Source organism: Aspergillus thermomutatus, assembly GCF_002237265.1.
Source record: "Aspergillus thermomutatus strain HMR AF 39 chromosome Unknown NODE_175, whole genome shotgun sequence".
Lineage (NCBI taxonomy): Eukaryota > Fungi > Ascomycota > Eurotiomycetes > Eurotiales > Aspergillaceae > Aspergillus > Aspergillus thermomutatus.
Window position 1 is genome coordinate 47,739 of NW_020798224.1, and position 16,161 is coordinate 63,899.

Below are 16,161 nucleotides of genomic sequence, written 5' to 3' on the forward strand. Positions count from 1 at the left end.
GACAAAAACGGTCCTCTCATGTAGATGCCTCCAGCCGAACAAACTTGCTCGTGGGCCTAAGAGGCAGGCCTGATTTTTCGTATGCCATGTCGATCATTTTCGCCTGCGCAAGGCTATCCTCGTTGCGGACCCAGAGCCCCGAGCCTTCTCTGCCTCGAATGCGGTTGACAAACTGCTCGAGTTGATGACGGTAAGAGATCCAGGACAGTTCACTAGGCTCATCGATACCAGCGTCTTTGAACGTGTAAATCTTCTTGGACTCCCTCTTCGTCCATTATTTGACAACCCCGCTGTTTTCCCCCTCCGACTTTCGAACAATGAACTCATCCTTGATGTCGATGCGATGCCAAGCTGCCGCCATCAGGAAATTGTTCAGAGTCAGTCTCCGGACGCGTAGTTTCTTCTACCCCGGAGAAAGTCTGTCAACTTCTACCGCTACCGCCTTATGGATAACAGTGACTTTGAACGTAGGGAGAGTGGAAACACTCGCGCGCATATCCATTACAGCCTCGCCAATAAGATCACCAGGGAAACGGAAGGTTGCATCAGCCGCCTCGTCGCAGAGTTCATTTGGAGGAGGAGACCTTCGAACAGTGCACTTGGTACACTCTTCAGGTTCAGCGCCCATGACATCCCGCAAGACGCCCATCACATATGTTCCGAGGTCGAGCATGTTGCCGCCGCCCAGTTCATACTTGAACTGAATGCTGTTCTTGGAGATGATGTACGAGGGCAGCTTCGCAACGGAGACGGCGCGCTCCAAATTGGGACGGTCGATCAATGAAAGGAAAAACTGCCACGTTGGCTGGAAACGATAGTGAAGTGCTTCGACCAGGATCGGCGCGCGTCGGGCTCTTGCAGCAGTGGGGAGAGGAATAATGCCTCGGCCTCGCTCGCGTTGGCAACTGCGGGCTTTTCCAGAAGAACATGCTTGCCCTTGCTGAGTGCCTTCAAGGCCCACTCGCAATGCAGGCCGCAGGGAAGCGGGATATACACAGCGTCAATAGACAGGTCATCAAGGATGGCTGGAGGCACGCCCGCGATCAGTCAGTCAACACCATACTTCCGAAGGAAAGTGTGGAAAGAACGTGCCTTCGTAGCTGTCATGGACTTGAGGTATGCCGTGCTTTTTGGCATAGTCTATGGCCTTCTGCTTGTTGCGGGCCGCTACAGCCTGGATGATCACCTCGGGATGCGTCTTGGCCGGTTTAATCAACGCGCTTGGCCTGGGAGAGAGTCAACAATTTGAGCATCTTAGGCTTAGCAAGGTAAGACTCACGCGATCTTAGCGGCACCGAGAATACCGAACTTCAAGGCGTTTGGTTCCTTGGGAAGCTCAGAAGGAGAGTAAATCTGCCAATTGCGGGTAATGAAAGCAATTATAGAAGCCATACACACTCGGTCTCTTGTGCCAACAAGTTCAAGACAGTCTTCAATTCTCTCGCTGTCTTTCATTGCGAATTTGATGGCAAAGAGCGCGCTGTGCGGGTTTATATACAGGCCGTTGCAATCTCAACAGGAGGTAATTGTTTCAACCCTCCTATCCGATAATCGAGATGCGACGACACTGGCTGACAGTTTTGCCATTTCCAAACATGCTTTATGCCTCTGGAGTCATACTGTCATATCTGCTGGCTGACATTTTTGCCATTTTCAGCCTAGCTTCAGAAGCCTAGCTAATTTCCTCAGCAGCTCAGCTCTTCCCGGACAAATGCCCTCGCGTCATCACTTCTTCCCCCTAACTGCATCAACACATATCTATTTACTGGGTAATCTTGTTCGCTATATCTCTTTATTGGGTGTGACCATCACTCCAATCTGTAGCTACACTTGTAACGCTATCACGATGTCAGCCTCGAGCGCCACAGAAATCAGCCACCCAGGAACGGCCGCAGATGAAAGGAGGCTGCGAAAGAGACTGCAAAATCGATTGAACCAAAGAGCGTTCAGTGCGTGTTATAGGATTTTTTCATCCCACCCTTACGCGTCTTTCGTAGTTCGTCTCGTATTTGCAAGAATGGTGGGCTAACTCCTCTCACAGGGTCTCGTCATCGAGAAAAAGAGAATATCAAGGCAAAAAAACCGAAGAAGCAGCATCAATACCAAATAGATCGCTGGCGACTCGACGAAGACCAGGACTTCTTGTCGACTCAAGCTCCGTCAAAGTGCGGCGACAGCAAGCCTTCTGCCGTCCGAGAGTCCTTTGAAACGACGACATCTTCGGCGGGCGCTGAAGATTTGGCAGGAAGGACGGCAAGAGCGGGTGGATAAGGTGCTTGCGCTGAATGCACAAATTGATCGACGGAGGATGCCAGGTTTGGAAGAGGATGCAGGGAATGCGCCGTTCGACTTAGCATGGTTGTATAAGCCAGACTTTGTGGAAATGGTGGACGGGTGGCTTTCACAGGATGCTCGAAATGATAGTTGGTTTCACAATAGATATAGCTAATCAATAAATTCAAATTACATTCCATAATACCTGGATGTAGACAGCCCTACTCCACAACCTCGAACCGCACAGACCGGTCTGTACCAAAAGCATCCTTCCAATCATCCCACAACTTCTTCAGCTCCCTGATATACTCCTCATGTAACTGATCAATATACTTCTGATCGGGATCCCACCGCTGCTGCGTAACGGCAATCGGCTTCCCCACAACAACATTCAACGGCCGTCGATACGGACAGAACACGTTGAACCGCCCCGTAGAAAACGCCACCTTGTGCCCAACAGCCCATTCCCAGGCTCTAGCCACAAGCCCCAGACCAAACGAGGAGGATACATGCACGCAATCGAACAGCTCGTTCTCCCCGAACGCAATGACAGGGACAATGTCCGCCCCCGTCTCGACCGCCACCCGCACAAATCCCTTGCGGATTTTGACCACCACGCCCATTGTTCCCGGCCGGGCAATGTTATACTCGCGGCTGCCGCCCACGGTGATGGTAATCGCACGGCCCATGCCCCGGCCGTCGTGCCCGCCCCGCGTGAGGTGGCGTATACACGAGGAGCGGGACACGCCACTGACCCCGGTGCAGAGGAGGTACTCCCTGTACAGCGGTTGGTAGAACGACTCGTCTTTCATCAAGAGGGTGTTCGTGATGCCCGGGAAGAGGTGCGAGAAGCCGACCGGGTCCGCGGCAAGGGCGCCCAGTGCCCCTCGGAGGGCGATGCCGTGGGGATGGTAGCCGAAGATGTACTTTTTGCGGGGAGAGAGAGGCGCAGAGCGATAGAGGCGGAGGGGGAAGTAGGAGGCGTAGGCCTTCCAGATCCAGGATGTGCGGAATCTGTCATGTCGAAGAGATAATGTGCCGGTTTTGTGTGCTTTGGCGAGGTATTTGATGTAGATGATGTAGAGGAGGACGAAGAGGCGCAGACGAGGGACGAGGAGAAGTGAGTAGCCGATTAGAGGGAGAAGAAACCAGGTGTTGCATAGTGCAGCCACAACGAGGGTTTCTTTCATATCTCTCAGAATTGGTACCCCTCGGGCAGATTTGCTCTTGGTTTCAGGGGCTTGCGCTGTTTGTAGCACCATACCCGCACGATTCTTGACCTCGTAGAGAGGACACTTGGTGTCTTCCACCTTCACCTCTGGCATGTGCATCGCCATTTTGTCCGGGTGGAGGGCAAGCTCGACAATCTTCTCGGCAGCCGCTACACGTCCCTCCTTCTTATGGCAGAGCTTGGCCAGCTCGAGTGCCTTGGTCTTGTACGACGTGTTGCCCATGACCTTGAGCAACGCCTTGCTCAGCTCTTTGGCATCAATGTTAGGTGCACGGCTCTTGTTGCCATAAACACCAATCCCGAGCCATTCGGCGCGAGCTGCATTCTCGTAGCAGTCTTGCCACGCAGGAAGTACCACATGGGGGACACCGTTTCTATACCTGTTAGTTTGGACAGGGACAGTGTGCCAGGAAAGAAACTTACTGAATTGCTTCATACCACGAGTTCGCACCACCATGGTGAACAGAGCAGACGATCTGCCCGGTCTGCAGCATGGCCATGGGCTCAACCTCGAACCAGGGTCGGATTCGGGCGCTGTCCGCCTGGACCTCTGCCTGAAGGGGCTTGATCGATTGAGCGTAGACATTATCCTCGTCATGTGGATGTTTGGGCAACTTCCACAGAATCTGAACCTTCTCTCCCTTCCAAGAGGCGAGGAACATCTTCAGTCCTCGGGCAATGTTCTCCGCTACTTTCGGATCTGGCGCATACAGCGTTCCCAGATTCACCAGAACAGTCGGCGCCTTACGCAGCCAGCTTGCAAGTTCTGGGTCCTGTTTCTCGACAGATGCAGTGGGAAGAAGGATTGGTCCACAAGGGAGGATGTTATCTGGCACGTCCATGGGCCAGTCCAGCTCTTTCAACGCCGGCGACAGATGGAAGCGGTCCGGCCGCCAGGCATCCGCAAAGGGGAAGCGACCATGGATCTTGTGCCGGATGCGCCATTCGCGGATTTCTCGGCGGCGGCCGCTGCCATGGTACATTTTAGCCGTTTTGAGAACGGCGAGGGCATTGAGCGGGATGAGGTGGGGAGGAAGGGGGAAGGGGAATCCCGTTCCGGGTCTATTTCAGTTAGTACACAGCCTTCTGCTGAGATAAGTGACTTACAAAGGATACTTCCACAAAGCAGCGGAATGCGGCTGCAGGCCGAGGACGATATGAGTAAGGGATGTGGTGTTGATCAAGATGGCCGTGTACCCAGCGTTGTAAGCGGCATCGCGGCCCTGCAGAAAGAAAAAGTCGGCTGCAATCACCGAAGGCTGGACGGACTTGATGATTTCCATGCAGCACTGGTAGATGTCGACATATTCGTCTTCTGTCCAGCCCCAGATGTCCTCGCATAGGGACTGGAAGCCAAGCACGGCGCCGCTGTAGCCAGGAGGGTGGAACGCTCCTCGCTTGCCTGTGCGAATGAAAACAGCTGTATTGGATGGGCCGCGAATGGGATGGAAATGTATGCGAGAACGAAAAGAGTCATTGTATGAAGCAGCATTGTCATTCAAGAGTTTGTTCACCCGTCCCTCCAGCGCGGGGAATGAGGCAATATGGACGTCCACATCTCCTCGGACAAGGAGCTCATGGGTGATGGCCAGGATGATGTTTGTCTGGCCATGCTCGCTATTAGCGAGGAATAATACCCGAGTAGGAGTAGCCATGAGAAAGTGAGTATGAGACAGATGGTAGGATGGGGACAAGCACGTAGTGGGACAGGTTTTTATATGACAATCGATGAGACGAATCAACCAGTGTGATTCAGATAGATGATCTAAATATGACCAGTGTTTAGTATGAACCTTCTGACCAATTGGTTCAGTCAATTCCGGGATCAAAATTGGGCATCTGATTTTCTCGACTTTGTATCCAGGGTTCGTTTCATATCCATGATTCCATCCATGGTCTGCCGGATCCACCCACCGCCAGAATGGGATCGGCATCGAGTCTATCACATCAACACGCTCATCATCGAAAGTAATGGATCAGGGGAATTACGGACAAACGCCGAGGAGTATCACAATCTGAGCAAGTCCCACCCGAAACTCTAGAGCATCCGGATTGTCAGACGTCTTCGCGGTGTTTACCCAAATCTAGCCCTAGCTGATCGAACGCTGAGAAATGAGATTGTAGAGGGATAAATAGCACAAGATGTCCTGTCATTCGACAATGACCATTATTCGGAATACACTCGTTCTCTGCAGATTATCAATATGTTCCTCGTTGCAATGTCGCTGCCTTCGGGGCCCTTCTCTGAGATGTCCTATCCAGTTGTCCCTTTTCCCGTACTTGCTATCATTCTGGTATGATTGCCCACGATGCTGGCCGAGGAGAGATGCTGACCAGAGTAGATTCCCTGTCTTCTACTTCTTGCGATACAACTGGCGCCAAAGGGACCAACCATCAAAGGTGTCCCTGGATCATTCTTTGACCTCTATCTCTGCGGTGTAAGTCCAATCCTGACAAACCAGAATCGCCCTAATATCCGCAGATTGGCACCAAAGTTGCCTTTGTCTCCGGACGAAGTGCGCACTACTTTCACTCCCTTCATCAATCCTATGGTAGGACTCGCACTCGTCGTTGTGATTGAGGCTAACAAACTAGGCAACATCGTCCGATTCGCTCCCGGTCAAGCAACCACCAACACCATCAAAAGCCTGCGTCAGATCTACGGCACCGGGACTGGCAAAGGCGCAGCGTTTCTGAAAACTGGCTTCTACAAGAACATCTCCCGTCGTAACGTCTTCACCGCTGCGGATCCTGTCTACCATGCCTCGGTGCGCAAGCTTTTCGGTCCCTCGTTCACTCCTGGTTCTATGCAAGCCCACGCCGGAGTCATCCGCGAGTGCATCCTGCGCTTGCATGAGGTGATCCGCGGCAAGCTCGAGACAAAGAACACAGTCTCCTTGAACGAGCTGCTCTACTGCCACTCGGTGGACACCGTTTCCGAAGTCCTGCTGGGCAAGCCACTGGGCTGCCTGAAACGCGGCAAGCCCTACTTCTGGACCGAGCAACTGCCCCGTATTTTCTACTGGGCGACAATCCGGGATCAGTTCGAGGGCTCTGGCGTGCCAACGCTGATCAAATGGCTGCTCCGTCGGTTTCTGCGCAAGGGGATCCGTCTTCGCAGCGAGCAGGCCCGCATGCGACTCATCAACGAGTAGGTCCTTCTCTCCGGTACCTGACACAAGCTAACGTATCAGACAACTGCGTGCATCACACACCCGACGTGATATCATGGTCGAGGTGATGGAGCGATCAGACGGCGGCGACCTCCCCGAGGCTGAGATTGCAGAGAATTTCTCGGCGATTATGCTTGCGGGCTTTCACACCACGCAGAACGCCCTCTGCGCGGTCATTTACCTGGTGCTTACCCACCCGGAGAGCCATGTGAAGCTGGTGCACGAGTTACAGACGGCATTTGCGTCGGCCGAGGATCTCTCGGGGGATGTCGCGGCGCAGCTGCCCTATCTCAACGCTGTCATTACGGAGGCGTTGCGGTTGTATCCGCCTGTGCCGCTAGGGGGGCCGCGTGTTTCACCCGGGGCGTATGTGGATGGGATGTATATCCCTGCGGGGGTGAGTGACAGGTTCTTGACAACTGAGACACTAGCTAATATGGTCGTTATAGACTGAGATCTGTACGTCGTTGTTTGCTCTCCATCACAATCCGGAGTACTTCAGCTCCCCATACGAATTTATCCCGGAGCGATGGAGGGAGCCTGGATCGACAGACAGGAAAGAGGCGGTGCAGCCATTCCTGGTTGGAAGTCGAGCTTGTATCGCCAAGTACTTTGCCAAACAAATGCTCCAATTGACTCTGGCTGGTTTCTTTTTAGAGTTCGAAGCGGAGTATGTGGGCAAGGTGAAGGATTGGCAGAGGCAGTCTCGGTGTTATGCTTTTTGGGAAGTGCCGGACCTCAAGGTGAAACTGAGGAAGAGGTGATTGCTTGATAGTTTATTGTGCTCTGTTTCTTTTAGTGTGATGTATCTCATACCCGTAGTTACCCCATGATTAGTTTTGTTTGACCTTGAAGGTGGATGAATCGTTCAGAGTTAAGAGTTAAGATTACTTGGTATGCACAGATGGATAGCCACTATGATACTATCTCCAACGGTGACGATCTCTGAATCCACCGTGCAGGTTTCGCATCAAACCTTAACACCAGCCTTATTGATGTTGAAGTCTAGATCATTCGACTCTTAGACTCTTAATTAGGTTTCGCGTGAGCCCAAATTTCAGACTGTTTCACGTCAACGCTGCTACTCCGTATAGCCGTGTTAAACACCGGATGTTTGAACCATGGAACGATGGATATCTGAGAATTGAGGTATCATCTGCACCTCATAATTCATCTATCGCAAACAGCCATGTCTAGATTGCTACTTTTTGGTAATATTCCGGACCCCAAGGTAGATTCCAATTATTAACGTTGCCATTTGGCCGAAGAGAAGTTCGAGCCAAGTGAGACGCTAGTTGCTTCAACTGTCGATCCCAGCAACAACAGCCCCATTTCCCATTTTTGACTTTCATGATGCGACTGAGCACGGTCTCATCCTGTCACTGATCGTCAAAGCAATGCCAACTATCACAATCACCGAGGTTGCGGTACTGGGGCTTCGGCAGTTGTACCCGAGGACATTGTGGTTCCCTCTGTCGTCTGATTTTTGAAACTCGTGGATCCCTGTTCGCTGAAACGTTCCACTATGATGCTTTGAGTAACGACTGCGAGAAAGTATCGATGGGACAACAGGGTCTCAGACATGCCCCGTTCGCCCGTTGACAGCCCTGACATTCCTACCTACCGAGACATGTCGTGGCTGGGTTGTCCAGTCGAGAGCAAGAACATACACGATGAAGTCAAAGGAAGAGATAGTGCTAGAAGCCCTGCCAAAAGTGAGTAGACATGGCATACTCATCAGAAACAAACTGACTGAAGCAGTCTCCCGGTGGGAGTTCCGCGACACTCTGCCTGTCTGACGCGGAGAAAGACATCCTGCACAGGCAGATACATGCCCCAGAGTCGCATGTAGGCTTCTTTGGTATATACCGATATGCCTCGCGATGGGACATTGCGATCCTCGTCGTCAGCTCGGCATGCGCCATCATAGGTGGTGCTGCGCTACCTCTGTTCACTGCAAGTAGTCCTCATCTTGTCACCATTGCTAGACGCTGACGAGAAAGGTCCTCTTCGGCAACTTGACCTCGACCTTTCAAGAGATTGTCAGCGGACAAACCACCTACGCGCATTTCCACCATGAGCTCACCAAGTACGTCGTCTACTTTGTCTACCTGGCCATCGCAGAGTTCACCACCATCTACCTGGCCACTGTCGGTTTCATCTACACAGGCGACCATATCGTGCAGCAGATCCGCGTCGAGTACCTCCGCTCCATTCTGCGACAGAACGTCGCCTTCTTCGATACCCTCGGCGCGGGAGAAATCACGACCAGGATCACCGCCGACACGAACCTCATCCAAGACGGGATCTCGGAAAAGGTCGGTCTGGCGTTGACGGGGCTGTCGACATTCGTCACGGCGTTTATCATCGCGTACATCAAGAGCTGGAAGCTGGCGCTGATCTGCAGCGCCACGCTGGTCGCATTGCTGTTGATCATGGGCGGCTGCTCGACGGCCATGCTCGGCTTCAACAAGCGCGCGCTGGATTCGCAAGGTCAAGGCGCCAGTTTAGCAGAGGATATTCTGGATTCCATCCGTACGGTGGTCGCATTTGACGCGCAGGAGACGCTGGCCGCAAAATACGAGAAACATCTCAAAGATGCAGAGAGACCGGGGATGAGGGCGCAGATGATATTCGCGCTGATGGTGGGAGCACTGCTCTGTGTCATGTACCTCAACTACGGGCTGGGATTCTGGATGGGCTCGCGGTTCCTGGTTGACGCCGGCAGCCATGTCAAGGCCGGGGATGTGTTAACTATCCTCATGGCGATTATTCTCGGATCGTACAATCTGGGCAATATTGCGCCCAACACCCAGGCACTGTCCACCGCGGTGGCGGCAGCAACCAAGCTGTATGGCACGATCGATCGACAGTCTCCTCTGGATGCGTGGCTAGACAAAGGAATGACCCTGGACCATGTCCGGGGAAATATTGTTTTGCAGAATATCCGCCATGTCTACCCTTCTCGGCCAGAGGTGATCGTCGCCAACGACCTGAGTGTGTATGTTCCGGCCGGCAAAACAACCGCCTTTGTCGGCCCTTCAGGATCCGGCAAAAGCACAATCATAGGGCTCATCGAACGCTTCTACAGCCCTGTAGCAGGGAGTATCATGCTCGATGGACATGATATCGAGCATTTGAACCTGCGATGGCTCCGACAGCAAATGTCGCTGGTCTCGCAGGAACCACGGCTCTTCGCCACCACCATCGCAGAGAATATCCGCGTTGGCCTCATCGGCTCGGAATATGAACGCGAACCACCTCAGCTGATTCAGAAACGAATCGAAGATGCTGCCCGCATGGCAAATGCGCACGATTTCATCATGGCGCTGCCGGACGGTTACGAGACTAACATCGGCGGTTTCTCCCTTTCCGGAGGCCAGAAACAGCGCATCGCAATTGCCAGGGCCATCGTCAAGGACCCGAAGATTCTGCTGTTGGACGAGGCCACCTCTGCTCTGGATACAAAATCCGAGGGGCTGGTGCAGGCAGCCCTGGACAAGGCGTCCCGAGGCCGGACCACGGTGGTCATTGCCCACCGGCTTTCCACAATCAAAGAAGCGCATAACATCGTCGTCTTGGCCAATGGGTCCATCGTCGAGCAGGGCTCGCACGACCGTCTCATGGATAGAAAGGGCGTCTACTACGGCATGGTCAAGGCGCAGCAGATCAAGAAGCGACTCACGCGGATGAGCCAATTGATGCCTCGAAGCCCAATGCAATCCTTTTTCTTTGACCTCGACTACCCAACCGACGACGACCTCTCCGAGTATGAGCACCAGGACGACGCGTCTGATCTTGGGCTGAAGACGGGGGAGAGAATGAAGAAGCACACGTCTCGGCTGTCAATATCCGCGCTGCCGATGCACTTTCACAAAGCCAAAGAGGTATCCTATTCACTCTGGACTCTCTTCAAATTCCTTGCCTCGTTCAACCGGCCCGAATGGCCGCTTCTTGCTTTGGGACTGTGCGCATCCGTTCTCGCCGGAGGCATCCAGCCCTCGCAGGCCGTCCTCTTCGCCAAAGCCGTCAGCACGCTGAGCCTCCCACCCTGGGAGTACCCCAAGCTCCGCCACGACGCGAACTTCTGGTCCCTGATGTTCCTCATGATCGGGTTGGTCACATTCTTTCTGTACGGCTTCCAAGGGAGCCTATTCGCATACTGCTCCGAGAAAATGGTGTACCGTGCCCGCAGCCAGGCCTTCCGGGTCATGCTCCATCAGGACGTTGCCTTCTTCGACGAGCCGGAAAACACCACGGGCGCGCTCACAGCCACGCTGAGCGCGGAGACAAAGCAGCTGGCCGGCATCAGCGGCGTCACCCTCGGCACCCTGCTCATCGTCTCGGTGAACCTGCTCGCCTCGCTGGGCGTGGCGCTGGTCATGGGCTGGAAGCTCGCGCTGGTGTGCATCTCCGCCGTGCCGGTGCTCTTGCTCTGCGGCTTCGTCCGCGTCTGGATGCTGGATAGATTCCAGCGGCGCGCAAAGGCGGCGTATCAGCAATCCGCCAGCTCGGCCTGCGAGGCTGCCTCGGCGATCCGCACTGTCGCCTCGCTGACGATGGAGAGGGAGGTTCTGGAGTCGTACCAAAAGCAGCTGCAGCACCAGCTCAGGCGGGATATCCTCCCTATCGTCAAATCATCCCTGTTATATGCCAGCTCCCAGGCCCTGCCGTTCTTGTGCATGGCGCTGGGATTCTGGTACGGCGGGACGCTGCTGGGACATGGAGAGTATTCCCTATTCCGGTTCTACGTGTGTTTCAGTGAGGTGATCTTTGGTGCACAGGCGGCTGGGACTGTGTTCTCGCATGCCCCGGATATGGGCAAGGCGAAGCATGCCGCGGGGGAGTTCAAGCGACTCTTCAGTGGTAGGACTATGAGGTCCGTGACTCACCGCCAGATATCACGGCCGGATATGCGCGGGCTGATCGAATTTCGCGACGTCTCGTTCCGGTATCCAAGCCGTTTGGACCAGCCGGTGCTACGCCGGCTGAATCTGACTGTCAAGCCCGGCCAGTTTGTGGCGCTGGTCGGGGCGAGTGGCAGCGGGAAGAGCACGGTCATCTCACTATTGGAGAGATTCTACAGCCCGTTGACGGGAGGAATCTACATCGATGGTCAAAACATTGCTACATGGGATCTGACATCGTATCGAAGTCATCTAGCTCTGGTCAGCCAGGAACCCGCCTTATTCCAGGGGACGATCCGCGAGAATATCCTCCTGGGGAGAACGAGGCCCTACACCTCGGAACAAGATCTCATCAAAGCGTGTAAAGACGCAAACATCTACGATTTTATCATTTCTCTCCCGTACGTCGTCCATCCCTACAAATTATGTACCGCTCTAATGCACAGCAGACAAGGCTTCGACACCCTCGTCGGCACAAAAGGCGGCATGCTCTCCGGCGGCCAAAAACAACGCATCGCCATCGCCCGCGCCCTCATCCGGGACCCACGCATTTTGCTTCTCGATGAAGCAACTTCAGCGCTGGACTCCGAGTCTGAAAAAGTGGTGCAGGCGGCTTTGGACGCCGCGGCAAAGGGCCGCACCACCATTGCCGTGGCTCACCGGCTGAGCACCATTCAGCGGGCGGATGTGATCTACGTGCTGGATCAGGGGGAGGTCGTCGAGTCAGGGACGCACGATGCCCTGCTTCGGAAGAAAGGCCGATATTTCGAGTTGGTCAACCTGCAGAATCTGGGTTGAGGGCTCATGATTCATGGATCAGTTGTGGGGCGCTCGGCGATCAGGGTTTGCTTTGTGCGTGGGCTTGTCGATTTAATTTATCTGGTGTAGTTTCGTACTAGACTGAAGGATTCATTGTTTCAGATTTCTCAGTACCAAGTGATCAAATGTTGAGTTTGGCAACGAGTTAGACCGATTGGGAAATTTGTCCGAAGATTCCCCAAATTTGCGGCGAACCACGAACTATCAACGACCCATCACCACAGCAGGAATGGTTTGCGAGGATATGAGACATGGCCCACATCCATAACAGTTCGCGGCGTTCGAAAGGATTGCATTCCAGGGTCTCGGCAGGGAACCCTCACTCTCCATCTGCGCTCTCGAACAGACTATTCGAGACATTCTGAAACGAAACAGAAAATACAGATCACAATGCGATCAGACCTTGGTCATGAATCATTCTGCCTGACTCTCGTTCTGAGAGCAAATCCCGATGGCCGTAGATATAAAGCCCGCCCTCAAGGGACGTCCCATGAATCAACAGCTCTCCCGAAGACAAGACAAGATGAACCTGCGCATATTGACCCTCGTTCTCGCCGGCCTGGCCGCTGCAAGCCCGGTTGACCTCCAGGAGCGTCAATGTACGTATACCTCCTCGCCATCTCTGGCTCGTGCTAACATGACTAAGTATCCTCCGGCAACGAACTGCGAGACGGCTCCTGCAAACCCATCACCTTCATCTTCGCCCGTGCATCAACCGAGCCAGGCCTCCTGGTATGACCTCATCCCCTGTTCTCCATGGCAGAACTAACGTAACAGGGTCTATCCACCGGCCCGGCAGTCTGCAACGGCCTGAAAGCCGCCAAACCAGGCCAGGTAGCCTGCCAGGGCGTCGGACCAGCCTACACAGCGGACCTGGCGTCCAACGCTCTACCGGACAACACCTCCCCCGCCGCCATCAACGAAGCCATCGGGCTATTCAAACAGGCCGCGTCCAAATGCCCCGACACGCAGATTGTGGCCGGCGGATACAGCCAGGGCACGGCCGTCATGGACGGGTCCATCAAGCAGCTTCCTGATGATGTCAAGGCGATGATCAAGGGGGTGGTTCTGTTTGGGTACACGCGCAACGCGCAGGAGAGGGGGCAGATTGCCGATTTCCCCAAGGATAAGGTCAAGATCTACTGTGCGGTGGGGGATCTGGTCTGTGATGGCACGTTGGTTGTGACGGCGGCGCATTTCACGTACGTGGCGGATACGGGGGATGCGACTCGGTTCTTGCTCGGGAAGTTGTCGTCGACCAGTTCGGCTAGCGGGTCGACTTCTTCTGGCTCTACTTCGTCTGGATTTTCTAGCCTTTTTGGTGGTTTCTAAGGGTGATGGCCGGGGATTGGAGCCAGCTCTCACTTCCATGATTCATACACAGCTGGAGTCTAGATCCCGGCTTTAGATATTGATGTGAGCAATTCCGTAGTCAAAGACATGTTTAATTTATGAAGTCTGGATCCCCGCGTACGTAGTGACTATCACTCGGCTCTCTCGCGAAGTACCTTCTTAAGGTTAACCACTTCCTTGTCCATAGCGACTCTGCGAAAGACGTGTTTGTCTTGCAAAGAGCTATCCTGGGACCTGGGATGCTGAATATTTTTGCAAACCTCACCATATCTCTACTCCCTGGCAGTTGGATTGCAGTTAGCAGATTGAGCGGGCATCCATTCAAAACATAAAGGAGGAGGGATCATTGTTCTTTGCATGTGTAGGCAGGAAGAAATCTATCCAGTTGTGGCACCGGTTTCCTACATGTCGCCGCGCTATGCTGGAAAATAGTCCAAGAATTATGTGTATTGGACAATGCCTAGGATGTGATAACGACCTTTGATACTAAGAGCAAAGAGTAGTATAAGTAGACAGGCCATTCTCCTGAATTTACACTCAGTAATGTTTCCATATAGAAGAAATACCAGCGCAGCTGATTGCAATATCCCGCCAACCGCACATCTTTGGCTCTCAGCTCCTCTATCTCCAGACAATCCACTGACATTATGTATAAGAACATGAAATTGTAGGCGCCTCTCAGGCTTCATCCTCAAGCTCCGCCTCTTCTTTCGCCTTGAACTCGGCGATTTCCCGCTCGTCCAGGTTGGTAATGACCTCGATCACATCGGCATGCCCGTCTGCACCGCTAGTTTTTGCATAAAAAAATAAAGCCTTAAAGTATTCCTCCGGTTCGTTCACCCTGTATAACAGGGCATCTTCCTTGATAACATCTAGCACAGTCATGTTATTTGACCCGCCGACGATCCCGTTTTCCACATCGCCATAGATATGGTAGCGTGCCCATACAGCGTCGCCAAATCGGGCATCACGTATGGCATCGACGTACAGGCTCGTCCACGGCTCTATGAACTTTGTGCCCGGGCTGGGGTTGAGAACTTGCTGGATAGGAAGATCCAGGAATAGCTGCTCAACTGGCTTAGTTTCCGAAATGTTTAGGCTCATGGCTTTGATTTCACGTTGTTAGTCTGAGGGTTTGACAATAGGAAGACTAGGGAATTGTGGCAGGATCATTCATACCTTCGAAATCTTTAGTTGAAGAATGCACAGGTCAAGTATCTGAGAGGGCGGAGAGGCTTGGTAGATAGCAATCAGCGAAGAAAACAAAATCCAAGAAGTGAGAAGTCTGGGAAGCCAGTGGGCTTAAGTACACGCGTCCTAATTTAGTGCATTTAAGAGAACGCAAGCCTTGCACTTATTTAGCAGCCCTACTACTTACCAGCCTTGAGCTTATACCCCTCTAGGAAGTACACAGTGTTAGTATCCACTATAGGTATACTCAGGATACCAAGTTCACCATATACACTGTACTCACGTCGATATCGCATGCATTCAGATTGGGGCTCGCTCATAGTCTGAGTCACGAACTAATTTCAGTTTCAATGAATGGACTAGGTCCTTAAGGAACAAGCTAACAGTGTTAATTATGCTTATCTTGGGCATCAAATAGAAGATAATCTATGGAAATAATCAAAGTTTTACTTGATGATCAACAGTATGTTAAGTTGTTCTCTGCTTTTCTTCTAGATACTTTACAGTGCCGCGGCCATCTTCTTCTCAGACTCTTTCTATAGGCGACCTAGCTGGGTATCCAAGTCAAGTCTAATAGTAGAGCCCCTCTATCTTTTAATCCAGCTTCATTTGCCTAACTGGGAAGCCAGCTTAGCATGTAAGTGGGTCATTGGGACAACGGGTCGTCCCAGTTTCCCTAGATACCTAAGGCTAAGCTTTAGTTGCACAAATTGTCTTGAGCCCGTGGATAACTAGCTATAGTACTTGGAGTAGCTCAGCTTTATAGTAATATATCTTATCACTGCTAGTATGGAGCTAATGGGAAGTTCAGAGCCTTGTGGTCACTCTGTAATAGCTATATTTCTATGAATTAGTTAATCTATAGCTATTTCCATTACTCCAGTAGCTAAAAGCTTTTAGAAACCTCTTCTTTTTTATCCTCTTCAAAATGTGCTTGCTCTCTATTCTAGCTGCTGCTGCTTTCACATATAAAAGTGCTTGCTATAAGCATTATAAGTAAGTCTTCCAGAGTAACTTTTCTTGGACCTTTATATGCAAGATGTCTTTGATAACACCACCAGAATGAATCTTATTGAACCCTGGGCTATAAAATATATTAAGTCACTATGTAACAAAAGGTATAGTAATGCTATTTAGGCATAATACTATATTAATAGGGATGTAGAAGATAGTATCGTCAGTGGCTCAAGCAATATGACTATGCTTAATGTTA

The 16,161-nt window shown here is 52.4% G+C and overlaps 5 protein-coding genes across 5 annotated transcripts; 2 read left to right on the forward strand and 3 right to left on the reverse strand.

Annotated features, from left to right (window-relative positions):
* Window positions 1-16: 16 nt before the first annotated feature.
* Window positions 17-1,455, reverse strand: CDV56_105587 (uncharacterized protein; the record flags this gene model as incomplete). Its single annotated transcript, XM_026759206.1, has 4 exons — window positions 17-265; window positions 440-805; window positions 1,064-1,226; window positions 1,280-1,455. 4 exons carry the CDS (start codon window positions 1,453-1,455, stop codon window positions 17-19), a joined length of 954 nt encoding a protein of 317 aa, XP_026612380.1.
* Window positions 1,456-2,495: 1,040 nt separating this feature from the next.
* Window positions 2,496-5,160, reverse strand: CDV56_105772 (Diacylglycerol acyltransferase family; the record flags this gene model as incomplete). The annotated part of the gene is made up of 3 exons (XM_026759391.1): window positions 2,496-3,879; window positions 3,929-4,567; window positions 4,613-5,160. 3 exons carry the CDS (start codon window positions 5,158-5,160, stop codon window positions 2,496-2,498), a joined length of 2,571 nt encoding a protein of 856 aa, XP_026612381.1.
* A 549-nt stretch (window positions 5,161-5,709) lies between these two features.
* On the forward strand, window positions 5,710-12,383 carry CDV56_105993 (putative ABC multidrug transporter; the record flags this gene model as incomplete). Its single annotated transcript, XM_026759612.1, has 6 exons — window positions 5,710-5,799; window positions 5,848-6,656; window positions 6,700-7,075; window positions 7,128-7,421; window positions 8,682-11,986; window positions 12,035-12,383. The coding sequence occupies 6 exons, from the start codon at window positions 5,710-5,712 to the stop codon at window positions 12,381-12,383; spliced, it is 5,223 nt and encodes a 1,740-aa protein (XP_026612382.1).
* Window positions 12,384-12,855: 472 nt separating this feature from the next.
* Window positions 12,856-13,736, forward strand: CDV56_106452 (cutinase family protein; the record flags this gene model as incomplete). The annotated part of the gene is made up of 3 exons (XM_026760071.1): window positions 12,856-13,003; window positions 13,051-13,136; window positions 13,182-13,736. The coding sequence occupies 3 exons, from the start codon at window positions 12,856-12,858 to the stop codon at window positions 13,734-13,736; spliced, it is 789 nt and encodes a 262-aa protein (XP_026612383.1).
* Window positions 13,737-14,435: 699 nt separating this feature from the next.
* On the reverse strand, window positions 14,436-14,861 carry CDV56_106561 (uncharacterized protein; the record flags this gene model as incomplete). Its single annotated transcript, XM_026760180.1, has 1 exon — window positions 14,436-14,861. One exon carries the CDS (start codon window positions 14,859-14,861, stop codon window positions 14,436-14,438), a length of 426 nt encoding a protein of 141 aa, XP_026612384.1.
* Between the last annotated feature and the right edge of the window lie 1,300 nt (window positions 14,862-16,161).